Source organism: Oncorhynchus nerka, unplaced genomic scaffold (assembly GCF_034236695.1).
Source record: "Oncorhynchus nerka isolate Pitt River unplaced genomic scaffold, Oner_Uvic_2.0 unplaced_scaffold_894, whole genome shotgun sequence".
Classification (NCBI taxonomy): domain Eukaryota; kingdom Metazoa; phylum Chordata; class Actinopteri; order Salmoniformes; family Salmonidae; genus Oncorhynchus; species Oncorhynchus nerka.
Window position 1 is genome coordinate 258,707 of NW_027040401.1, and position 12,970 is coordinate 271,676.

General features: G+C 43.6%; 1 protein-coding gene across 2 annotated transcripts; it reads right to left on the minus strand.

The window, feature by feature from the left end:
- Positions 1-7,058: 7,058 nt before the first annotated feature.
- Positions 7,059-10,803, minus strand: LOC115101536 (uncharacterized). Of its 2 annotated transcripts, XM_065016738.1 has the most exons (14): positions 10,202-10,801; positions 9,798-9,937; positions 9,619-9,690; positions 9,460-9,543; positions 9,190-9,336; positions 9,020-9,100; positions 8,747-8,896; positions 8,583-8,632; positions 8,392-8,461; positions 8,213-8,299; positions 8,021-8,119; positions 7,818-7,898; positions 7,603-7,707; positions 7,059-7,150 (listed from the first exon to the last, which is right to left on the minus strand). In XM_065016738.1, the coding sequence occupies exons 1-14, from the start codon at positions 10,359-10,361 to the stop codon at positions 7,070-7,072; spliced, it is 1,407 nt and encodes a 468-aa protein (XP_064872810.1). In that variant the 5' UTR covers positions 10,362-10,801; the 3' UTR covers positions 7,059-7,069. The 2 variants fall into 2 exon arrangements, with proteins under 2 accessions (XP_064872810.1, XP_064872811.1); XM_065016739.1 differs by lacking the exon at positions 7,059-7,150 and having other exon boundaries at positions 7,619-7,707; positions 7,818-7,876; positions 10,202-10,803.
- Positions 10,804-12,970: the final 2,167 nt, after the last annotated feature.

Below are 12,970 nucleotides of genomic sequence, written 5' to 3' on the forward strand. Positions count from 1 at the left end.
AAAATGGGTTTCGTACTTGGAAAAGGTCTAATTCAAAGATGTCAATGTAACTAATATGATGGTATGATGGTGAAGGTATGGAGTGCACTGTAACTGCCAGATCTTTTTTTTGTTGTTGTTCTTTTAGTTGGCTTTATTTGTACTTTCTTTGTGTTTCTACAATAAAAACTAAGTAATTTAAAAAAAACTAAGTATAAAAAAAAGAATAAAAAATAAAAGAAATCCAGGTATTTCCAAAGGGTTCACTTACTATTTCTTCCCACTGTATACTGCATCTTACCCCAGCTGTAGGTCCATTGTGTGTGTCATCGTTTTAAGTCTCAACGTCAACCAGCTCTGGTGGCATTGGGGACTTGGGATGCTTGCTCTCAAAGTGCTGTTTGAATGTCTTCAGGTCAGACATCTGCGTCTGTAAGGGTCAGGTAAGGAATTGAGGATATTAACAATCATTGGCTGAGACTGAATTTTCGGGTGACAAACAAACAAAGTAATAAGATGCATCAAACTACTACACATCACACAGGCCAGTACAATGGACTGTACTGAGAGAAACCTACAGGTAGGCACGTGAAATGTTCAGGTTGCTGCATAGACTATGGAGGCTCTAGTCTAGAGTGCCAGGCATTTGTTCAACTCTCTAAATGGTTAAATGACTCTGACGTTCAGGGGTGGTTGGAGAGACTGCTGGTGCTGGTGAGCTTCTGCCCCTATTTTAGGCCGTCACACAAATATTCCCCCACCCATGTCCAGGGGTCTCAGTGTTATGTCCCTTTAAATATATGTACTTTTGGTAATACTTTGTGAGTAGACAAAGAATACAATATTCTTAAATTGACATGTTGAATTTCTTTGCCATAGTAAATAGTAAAGACGCTATCCGGGGCGGTGCAGCCAACGGGTTTCTCCACGCATCGCGCCGACAGAAACAAACATCTTTCTGGTAAGAAGAGTGGCGGGGGCGTATGCCTCATGACTAACGAGACATGGTGTGATGAAGGAAACATACAGGAACTCAAATCCTTCTGTTCACCTGATTTAAAATTCCTCACAATCAAATGTAGACCGCATTATCTTCCAAGAGAATTCTCTTCGATTATAATCACAGCCGTATATATCCCCCCCAAGCAGACACATCGATGGCTCTGAACGAACTTTATTTAACTCTTTGCAAACTGGAAACCATTTATCCGGAGGCTGCATTCATTGTAGCTGGGGATTTTAACAAAGCTAATCTCAAAACAAGACTCCCTAAATTTTATCAGCATATCGATTGCGCAACCAGGGGTGGTAAAACCTTGGATCATTGTTACTCTAACTTCCGCGACGCATATAAGGCCCTGCCCCGCCCCCCTTTCGGAAAAGCTGACCACGACTCCATTTTGTTGATCCCTGCCTACAGGCAGAAACTTAAACAAGAGGCTCCCACGCTGAGGTCTGTCCAACGCTGGTCAAACCAAGCTGACTCCACACTCCAAGACTGCTTCCATCACGTGGACTGGGACATGTTTCGTATTGCGTCAGATAATAATAAATGTAATGACCTGACTAGATCATAAATGAACAATTGTCCAGACAGAGGCTTGAGTTTGCGAATTGACGGTTTATTGAACCAACTTTACACAGGCTACTGTTTGGGCCGTAGCACACGCCAAATAGATGACAGATAACCCACAAGCCAATCGTGACCTTCTCTTGTGAAGCCCAGACGTAAGAGAGAGAGAACAAAGGCTGAACCTGGTCTTAACTTTCAATGCCCAACCCCCCTCCACGCCACTCCGCCAACCACCAGGATGCCCGGCATCAGAACATTCCAGGCATTCCCGTGATTGGCAGATAGCAGGTTGATTGACATGTCGGACCCCGCGAACACCGGGTACTGGTCAGTACAACACAACCACCTCCTAGCCTAGCACATAACACACAGCTGTCTGTGCGGGTCGCTACAATATTGACGAATACGCTGATTCGGTGTGCGAGTTCATTAGAACGTGCGTTGAAGATGTCGTTCCCATAGCAACGATAAAAACATTCCCTAACCAGAAACCGTGGATTGATGGCAGCATTCGCGTGAAACTGAAAGCGCGAACCACTGCTTTTAATCAGGGCAAGGTGTCTGGCAACATGACCGAATACAAACAGTGCAGCTATTGCAAGGCTATTAAACAAGCTAAGCGTCAGTACAGAGACAAAGTAGAATATCAATTCAACGGCTCAGACACAAGAGGCATGTGGCAGGGTCTACAGTCAATCACGGACTACAAGAAGAAACCCAGCCCAGTCACGGACCAGGATGTCTTGCTCCCAGGCAGACTAAATAACTTTTTTGCCCGCTTTGAGGACAATACAGTGCCACTGACACGGCCTGCAACGAAAACATGCGGTCTCTCCTTCACTGCAGCCGAGGTGAGTAAGACATTTAAACGTGTTAACCCTCGCAAGGCTGCAGGCCCAGACGGCATCCCCAGCCGCGCCCTCAGAGCATGCGCAGACCAGCTGGCCGGTGTGTTTACGGACATATTCAATCAATCCCTATACCAGTCTGCTGTTCCCACATGCTTCAAGAGGGCCACCATTGTTCCTGTTCCCAAGAAAGCTAAGGTAACTGAGCTAAACGACTACATTTACATTTACATTTAAGTCATTTAGCAGACACTCTTATCCAGAGCGACTTACAAATTGGGACTACCGCCCCGTAGCACTCACTTCCGTCATCATGAAGTGCTTTGAGAGACTAGTCAAGGACCATATCACCTCCACCCTACCTGACACCCTAGACCCACTCCAATTTGCTTACCGCCCAAATAGGTCCACAGACGATGCAATCTCAACCACACTGCCCTAACCCACCTGGACAAGAGGAATACCTATGTGAGAATGCTGTTCATCGACTACAGCTCGGCATTCAACACCATAGTACCCTCCAAGCTCGTCATCAAGCTCGAGACCCTGGGTCTCGACCCCGCCCTGTGCAACTGGGTACTGGACTTCCTGACGGGCCGCCCCCAGGTGGTGAGGGTAGGCAACAACATCTCCTCCCTGCTGATCCTCAACACGGGGCCCCACAAGGGTGCGTTCTGAGCCCTCTCCTGTACTCCCTGTTCACCCACGACTGCGTGGCCACGCACGCCTCCAACTCAATCATCAAGTTTGCGGACGACACAACAGTGGTAGGCTTGATTACCAACAACGACGAGACGGCCTACAGGGAGGAGGTGAGGGCCCTCGGAGTGTGGTGTCAGGAAAATAACCTCACACTCAACGTCAACAAAACTAAGGAGATGATTGTGGACTTCAGGAAACAGCAGAGGGAACACCCCCTATCCACATCGATGGAACAGTAGTGGAGAGGGTAGCAAGTTTTAAGTTCCTCGGCATACACATCACAGACAAACTGAATTGGTCCACTCACACTGACAGCGTCGTGAAGAAGGCGCAGCAGCGCCTCTTCAACCTCAGGAGGCTGAAGAAATTCGGCTTGTCACCAAAAGCACTCACAAACTTCTACAGATGCACAATCGAGAGCATCCTGGCGGGCTGTATCACCGCCTGGTACGGCAACTGCTCCGCCCTCAACCGTAAGGCTCTCCAGAGGGTAGTGAGGTCTGCACAACGCATCACCGGGGGCAAACTACCTGCCCTCCAGGACACCTACACCACCCGATGTTACAGGAAGGCCATAAAGATCATCAAGGACATCAACCACCCGAACCACTGCCTGTTCACCCCGCTATCATCCAGAAGGCGAGGTCAGTACAGGTGCATCAAAGCTGGGACCGAGAGAAAAACAGCTTCTATCTCAAGGCCATCAGACTGTTAAACAGCCACCACTAACATTGAGTGGCTGCTGCCAACACACTGTCATTGACACTGAACCAACTCCAGCCACTTTAATAATGGGAATTGATGGGAAATGTTGTAAATATATCACTAGCCACTTTAAACAATGATAACTTATATAATGTTACTTACCCTACATTATTCATCTCATATGCATACGTATATACTGTACTCTACATCATCGACTGCATCCTTATGTAATACATGTATCACTAGCCACTTTAACTATGCCACTTTGTTTACTTTGTCTACATTCTCATCTCATATGTATATACTGTACTCGATACCATCTACTGTATGCTGCTCTGTACCATCACTCATTCATATATCCTTATGTACATATTCTTTATCCCCTTACACTGTGTATAAGACAGTAGTTTTGGAATTGTTAGTTAGATTACTTGTTGGTTATCACTGCATTGTCGGAACTAGAAGCACAAGCATTTCGCTACACTCGCATTAACATCTGCTAACCATGTGTATGTGACAAATAAAATTTGATTTGATTTGAAAATTGTATATTGCGCAAATTTCCCTAATGCGGACAGTTTGTGTTACTACCTTACACAAGCTTGCATTTTCACCCTATAAAACTTAGTGGAATTACACAAAATGTTAACCTCAGATCACGATGACAAGATTGATTGTTTTAAACAGATCTGTCACGACTTCCACCGAAGTCGGTTCCTCTCCTTGTTCGGGCTGCGTTCGGCAGTCGACGTCACCGGTCTTCTAGCCATTGCCGATCCACCTTTCATTTTCCATTTGTTTTGTCTTGTTTTCCCACACACCTGGTTTACATTCCCTCATTACTTGACGTGTATATAACCCTCTGTTCCCCCCATGTCTGTGTGTGGAATTGTTTGTTGTAAAGTGTATGTGCACTTCAGACTGGTTTGCGACGGGTTATTTCAACCCATATTTTGTTGTTCTGGGTGCCTTTGGTTTTTTCCTCATTAAACTGCTCCGGTTAATACCCAGTTCTGCTATCCTGCGCCTGACCTCCCTGCAGCCCGTTACGCACCTCATAAAAGATCAATATCTTAGGTTTTGTACCATTGATTTTTCCAACCGCTGGGATGCGCAGAACTTAGAACAGGGAGTTAATGAAATGCCCAGGAAATGGCACAGAAAATGTGGGGCGGTCTCTCCATAAAAGTCAATGGCCACATACCAATACATGGATTTGACAGTCAAATTATGACTTAAATAGCAGTCAACTGTTGTCACTGTTGTTATTCTATAGAGGGTGGTGATTCGTTTAGGTTAACTAACAAAAAAAGTGGTCTGGTCCCTTTTCCATGATTCCTCCCGAAAATATCATCCAACATTCCAAAATATAGATATAAGCCTTCAAGTACTCATCTAACCAACTTCTTCAGGGCCAGCCAGGCCCCGTCGCCCCCCCAGGCACCCTGAAACCCAACCCCCATAAGAAGAAGCCCAAGTACGATCTGCCCTTGCCCAGTATACAGGTTGCGAGTTCAAACCCCCGAGCTGACAAGGTACAAATCTGTCGTTCTGCCCCTGAACAGGCAGTTAACCCACTGTTCCTAGGCCGTCATTGAAAATAAGAATTTGTTCTTAACTGACTTGCCTGGTTAAATAAAGGTAAAATAAAAAAATAAAAACATACAAGGTCAGGGGACAACACTGGTTTTTCATCCTGTAGTTCAACTTGTTTTATACACAGTTTAAAGGGATAATTCATCCCAATTACAAACTTTCTTAAGTTGCATTTACATTTAATTTCAAATCCAATGCATCCAAAGTGTACATTAGTCTTTCCTGGTTCATAACATATTTTTTGGTCCCTTTCAGATCACAGCCATGTCAACAGTGGGCGTCAGGCTTGTAAGAGACCTGAATTACATGTGAGATTCAGTGAACAAGGCTGGAAGGTGAGATTCTATCTCTCTTAACTACTCATTGTACTGAATAGATAATCATGAGCTAACATTGTACCACCTTAATTGCTGTAACACAGTATTTTTAGGGAAGCAAGGCATTTGTGTAGGATGTGCATTGTAGAGTATGTTCTTTATATTCTTTATCATGTATTTCTCATAGAAAGAGTTTATTCTAGTCATTCATCTAATCTTGTCATTCGATTTCTATGGTATTTCTCTCCATTAGGACTGGGTATTGGCTCCTACGGGTTACTCTGCCTTCTACTGTGATGGAGAATGCCTCTACCCTCTGTGTTCCTGCATGAACTCCACCACCCACACTATGATCCAACTAGTGGTCAGTATGCACTACTACACCCTCTCTCACATGAACGTTAACATTACTGGTTTCAGTGGGAAAGATGGTAAATGGTTCAGACATTAATGGCAAATATAAAAAACTAAGATTGCCATTGTAGGCTCCGGTAACTTGGGTGACTGTTAATGTAGAGTAGTGATAGTGAGAAGTAACATTCAAGACTGAAGCAATTATCCCCTCTAGTGGTATACTTTATACTGTACCAGGTTACTACACACTGATAATACAAAACATCGAGGACACCTGCTCTTTCCCATGACATAGGCTGACCAAGTGAAAGCTATGACCCATTATTGATGTCACTTGTTGAATCCACTTCAGTCAGAGTAGATGAAGGGGAGAAAGAAATATTTTAAAACCTTGAGAGAATTGAGACATGCGTGTGTGTCATTCAGAGGGTGATTTGGCAAGAGAAAATATTTAACTGCCTTTGAACGGGGTATGGTAGTAGGTGCCAGGCGCACCGGGTTAAGTGTGTCAAGAACTGCAACACTGCTGTTTTTTTCATGCTCAACTGTTTCCCATTTGTATCAAGAATGGTCCACCACCCAAAGGACATCCAGCCAACTTGACACAACATGGGCCAGCATCCTTGTGGAACGCTTAGGGCAGCTTGTAGAGTCCATGCTCAGACGAAATGAGGCTGTTCTGAGGGGAAAAGATTGTGCAACTCAATATGAAGAAGATGTTCCTAATGTTTTGTGCACTCAGTGTATATAGTCCTACATGTTTTTAAATAGTACAGTATCACAAACCACACTACAAATCCATATAAAGTGTGGGCCTGTAGTATCTGTAAATCATCTAAACATAGTTTTTTATTTCCATTTGCAGATAATAAAGCATCATTGTTCATGTAATAATCTAATATTAGCATTATAACTCTAGGAAGAGGAAATGGTCATAAATCAAATAGATGAAAAGACAGAAACAAAAATGTTTTTGAACTACAACTTATTTTATTTTAAAATGTCAAATTCAGTGCAAAGTTATGTAGTGCATTGGTGTCTAGATCCCTGTTGAGTGGCAAAGTGTCACAAGAATCCTGTGGGGAGAGAAAACACGAGAATACATTAAATTCATGGGTGTTAACTAATCATGGTTCAACAAAGCACTTCAAGTCCTCAATTCCTTCAAAAGAGAGAGAGAAGGAGAAAGGAGTATGGTCCCTGCAGTAGGACTACATGCTGGCCATGAGGCTCTCCAAGTGGTACTCCAGGAGGCTGGAGAGCTCAGTGACCAGAGACTCTGGGTTAAAGTACCAGGCCAGCTGCTGGCCAAACATGTCATCTAGCAGAGCCATCAGTCCGCCCTGAAGAGAACACCACACAACACATAGAAAATGTCTCTGAGTTACTAGCTTATCAAGAGGAGAGAGACAATTAGAAATACTTCCCCTAAAATGGCATTGGAACCTGGTTAATCATGAATAAGGAAGTAAAAAGGAAGTACACTAAGAATATGGAAGTAAACAGGAAGTAACCTCTTGACTCTTACATTGAGCAGCAGCAGGTATCTGTCAGCCTCAGGCTCCATGTTGGCAGCAGTGGGCAGGAAGGAGTACAGGAGAGCGTACAGACGCTCCACGAACCCACCAGGGTGCTAAAGGAAACAAAGGAGGAGAAAAGAGGAGAGAATAGAAGAGATGAGGAATTTAAGTGAAACTGCTAATAGAGAGAGATCAAAACATGTACCAGTGAGATGCTACTTACCACCATCAGGGACTTCTGAGCTGTCATCATCCCAAACAGCACCAGCTCAAAGAGGACATCTATCATGTTCACATGATGGATCTAGGACAAGAAAACACGTTTGGAGAAAATAGGAATGACTTCATATAGATCAGCTACTGTGATATATAAAAGACATGCATGTGGAAGAACTCAGTGACACTTGAAAGAGTTAATGAACTCACCTTTGCCTCAGCCAGCTCCCTCTCAATGTCATTCCGCTTGGAGGGGTCACTCAGGTAGTCCACAAAGTCGTTATAGGTACGGATGAACTTGGCCTCGTCCTATGACAAAGAAAAGAGCATCTTAGTGAACAGAACACATTTCCCCTCAGGGACGCTCTCTTTCCCTTGAAAGATAATGAGTTAAGGAGTTACCATGTGGTTGGCCTGAACCAGGGCGCCCAGGAGGACCTTTCCCGCCACAAACAGTTGGTTCCTGCTCAGGGTGGAACCAAGCAGGGTCTAGGGAAGAGGGAAGAGTTAGGGTGAGACATCTTCCTCTTGGAGACAGAACAAGAAGTCACAGAGACAAAAAGAAAAGTGCGTCCACTCACAGTGAAGGCCTGGCGCAGGGAGACGAGCCTCAGGGCGATGTCCTCCACTCTCTTGGTGGTAAGGTAGAGGCTGTGAAAGGGAGGGAATGGAGCATGTCAACCATTAGAGACAATGGGGGATAACAGCATTATGACCACTATCCTTCAGCATCTGACAAGCCCAGACTACACAGACATTTAGAGGAACTCACTTTAGCAGAGGAACCTCCCTCTCCTCAGGCAGCAGGTCCTCCTCCCAGCCCTATGACAACAAAACAAGCATTCAAAATCAGTGACCAGTGCAATGACATAAACAATCGGTCAATGGAAGGATCTTAATGCTCCTAGTCAATAGTATGTGTGTGTAACGTCTGACCTCATAGCAGTTGTGGCCCTCAGGCTCTGGGTCAGTGAACTGCTGAGTGGTGGGCGTAGAGAAGGAGGCGGCCTCCGACCACGCTGAAGAGGAGAGAAGCCCATCCAGCCCCATGTGGAGAGTGGCATACACCACTGAGACATCAGTCTGCTGCTCAAAACACACACAACACACCTGTTTACAACACACAAATGTTATTAGAAAACACACCAAATCTAATGTAAAAATGCCCAGTAATGTCTAGTCTATATACATAGGAAATCGTTTATTTACCTGGTAGCAGCCAAGCGTCACGTCCACAGACGTCTCGTGGCAGAGGTGAGACGCATAGTGGGTCACCCTGCCAGCCACACGCTGACAGAGAGAGAATACATGTTAAGGCCAAATGGAATAAGTGAAGAAAAGCCTAATCTACTACTATTTCAGTAGTATTTACATCTTACCTGGATCCAAGTGATGGACTGCACTTTGGTGGCACAGTAGGGGATGCCCTCTGGACTAAGCATGGCTGTCTCCTTGGAGATGGCCCACACCAGTTGAGTCTCCAGGCCTCTCACCCTACTCACGTGGTGCATCCTCACCACCACTTGCTGTTGAGATAAACAACAAGACAACATCAACAAAACCACTTCAGCAATTGCTGTGACACATTTCCACCAAGATCAAATGACTGACAATGTAGATTAGGATTAGCTAGTTACAATGACACATACCTGGGATCCCCCACGCATGTAGGTGATGATGGGGCTGATGAACTGGAAAGTTCTCCAAGCTTTAACCACCGGACCGGCATTGTTCTGCACATTACAATCCATTCATGTTGGAAACAGTAAACATTGTAACCGTGATGTGACTGTGTGGGGGTCTCTTACCCTGATCACAACAGGCCCACAGTACAGGGGGCTGAACCTAATCGGAATCAACTGCCAATTGCCAGTGGCCTCCTAAAGCAGAAAGCAGACAAGAGATTTGTTCCATGTTAAAAGAGACACAACTTGAATATCTGGGATATTTTTCAAACATAAAACCCCAAAAATTCAGAAAATTATACCTCAAGGATAGTCTGCACATCTGGCACATCCTCAAGGATGATAGCAGCATTCTGGACATCAAGGAGGACTGGCAGCTGTGGAACATCTGGCACATCATCCAATGGCACATCCAACTGGACCTCATCCAGGACAGTTGTTTCTAAAATGAGGAACATTGGAATATAAAATAAACTATTGTTAGGACATAAAATGTAGCAAAATTGCTAATACTAGCTAGCTAGGTAGCAAAAGTCGATTGCTTAGCAACAGTTACTAAAGTTAATGTTAGCTAGCAAGCTAGCTAGCTACAACATCTCTAGCACAAGCATTTTTGCCAAGTCTGAATGATAGAAATACACAACATTTCGCAAATTATAATGACATTGTTAAATGTAGTAAAATAAGAGTTTTAAACTCCACATACCCTCTTCGAAGTCGCTGTCCACCTGTCGACGATCACGAACCCTGCAAAACAGAAAAAGACAAGAAAAACAAGCCACAAATGAATTTGAACAACCTGTCGACGCAGTAGGCCGCCGACGTCCACGCACTCTCTCCGCCAGTCTTGAAAAGCACCCAGGCATTTTCCAGTCGATTGTTCTCAGGTCTCAAAAATCAAACAAGTTTGTTGTCAGCAGCAAAGTTGTTGTTTTCGCACAGAAAACGTTCCATAGAACGTCGGTTAGATGTCTCTTGGCAACACACGTTCGAAAATGATTGTTTACAAAATTGACAACTGTGTTGCCATAGAAATTAGTTTGGAATTCTGATTCCCTTTAGAATCCGTTAAAATTGCTTGTCATCATTCTAGTGACGTCTACGTGCTCCTTCATAGCTCAGTTGATAGAGCATGACGTGTTGCAAACATTGCTAAGAAGATAGATAATGATTTTTGTGATTATGAGTTATCTGAAATTGTGATAAAATACTGTATTAAAAGCCTTTAAGGGACAATAGGTCTCCTGGAAATGATGGTTTTATAAAGCATTCAATGATAAATTGATTCCTTTCATTCTTGCTATGTTTCAAGAATCAATAGAAAAAGGGGAGTTCCTGGCTTCCTTAAAGCAAGGTGTAATTACTTTGATTCCCAAACTTAATAAGGATACTCTTTATATAGACAACTGGAGACCCATTAGCCTGTTGAATAATGATGGGAAATTATCACGTTAGATATTTTCGCATCGGCTCTTTTTCAGAGCATATCTGATTGGTCAAAAGAGCAATTACTTTTAGAATAACTATCTTCAAAGTAATGACTCGGGACGTCGGGTTTGATATGAACGCTTCTTTTTAATATTACTTGTTCACGTTACATTTAACAACTTTAGATTCTACAGAGCAATGCAGGTAAGATGCTAGCGGAAAGGTCAGCTTAATCACGTTGCACCTGCACATAACTGGGGCGTTCTCTCTCTCATTCCTGTCGCAAGGCATTCTGGAACTTGTAGTCAAAAGCGTAATTCAATACTAACCAATACAATTACATATGTAAATAACTGTAAAGAAATATCTTTAATTACAGCTCTGAATTAACTTAAACATTAACACATTAAAGTTACAACAATTACTCAAAACAATGACTGAATTGGGCTGCCTGTCTCAACGAAGCCATAGAAACCTGGACATGCTCCAACTGAAATGTTCCCTCCTGTCAGCAATGATGTTGAATGGCATTAAATACACTTTTTTTGTTCTCTCCCATCCCCTGTAGGTTTGTTGAACATGAGTGGAAATTAAACTCCAGCACACTGGTAGCACTAAAGACGTGTGAGTATAACTTTTCTAGGTGAGTTGAACCTGCCTGTGGGTGCGGTGGGGATATTCCTGGGAGGTCTACTGATGAAGAGGTATAAGCTTGGCGTTGTGTCTGGAGCCTAGCTGTCTTTCGTCACCTGCTTCATGGCCTACCTCCTCCTCCTTCTGCAGTCTGGCACTAAGTGTGACAACGTTCAGGTGGCTGGTCTGACCGTGTCCTACAACGAGTAAATATGACATCTGATTGGTTGGTTGGTGGGTGGGTTGATAAAAACAAAAGTTTTGATCAGTGGAATATGAGGGAGAGTTTGACCAAAACACACATGGGCTTGTGCCGGGGCTCCCTCTTGTGGGAATATTCAGTATGGTTGTTACTGAGCCAGGATTCCTGGCTGTTTTGTCAATGATAGTTCAGTAACAATTATTTAAACATCATTATTACCAGCCATTTTCTCTGTCCCCCAGGTCCCCTGGTGTACGATGGCAGCCTGTTGTCAGAGTGTAACAGAGACTGCTCCTGCTTGGCTGGGGAGTGGGACCCTGTGTGTTCAGACAATGGCATCACCTACACCTCCCCCTGCCTCGCAGGTTGCTCCAGCTTTACAGGTTACAGCAAGAACACGGTACCAATACTATTAATGTACTGAGTGTACAACACATTCACAGTGATGCTGGCCCATGTTGGCTGTATGTCTTTTGAGTGGTGGACCATTCTTGATACACACAGGAAACTGTTGAGCGTAAAAAACCCAGCAGCGTTGCAGTTCTTGACACGAACTAGTACCCCTGGCACCTACTACCATACCCTGTTGAAAGGCATGTAAATATTTTGTCTTGCCCATTCACCCTCTGAATGGCACACATACTCAATCCTTGTCTCAATTGTCTCAAGCATTACAATATATGTTTTAACCTGCCTCCTCCTCTATATCTATACTGATTTAAGAGGATTTAACTAGTGACATCCATAAGGGATTATAGCTTTAACCTGGATTCACCTGGTCAGCATATGTCATGGAAAGAGCAGGTGTTCTTAATGTTTTATACACTCAGTGTAACTCATTGGCACTGAAATAAGTTATTTTCAACCATTAACTGGGGCCTTGTTGAGGCCTTATCTAGGTAAGTAACTGCTGATTGACAATAAAGTATTATTTTGATGTATGGAAAAAATATGGTATGCAATTCCTATGGAGAGAAGGTTCTCTATGGTAGTTGTTTTATATGACATCAACTTTTACAGGGCACTGTGGTAAAATAGATGTTTAATCTCAGTGTGACTCCGTTTAAATAAAAGTTCAATCAAATTTAAAAAGCATCAACACAAACACAGGATATGGGGTACACATGGTATCACATCATTAAATACTAGGCCCTACTGCACCTGCTTTCTAGCACCATTTCAGCATCTGGAATTGACTCAACATGTTTTAGG

What these genes read in the sequence shown, in the direction of transcription:
- LOC115101536 (XM_065016738.1), bottom strand. Translation starts at nt 10,361, where the DNA reads ATGCCTGGGTGCTTTTCAAGACTGGCGGAGAGAGTGCGTGGACGTCGG. An exon ending in GGACAGCGACTTCGAAGAGG is followed by an intron (nt 9,938 to 10,201) that starts GTATGTGGAGTT and finishes TCCTCATTTTAG; the next exon opens with AAACAACTGTCCTGGATGAG. An exon ending in ATGTGCAGACTATCCTTGAG is followed by an intron (nt 9,691 to 9,797) that starts GTATAATTTTCT and finishes TTTCTGCTTTAG; the next exon opens with GAGGCCACTGGCAATTGGCA.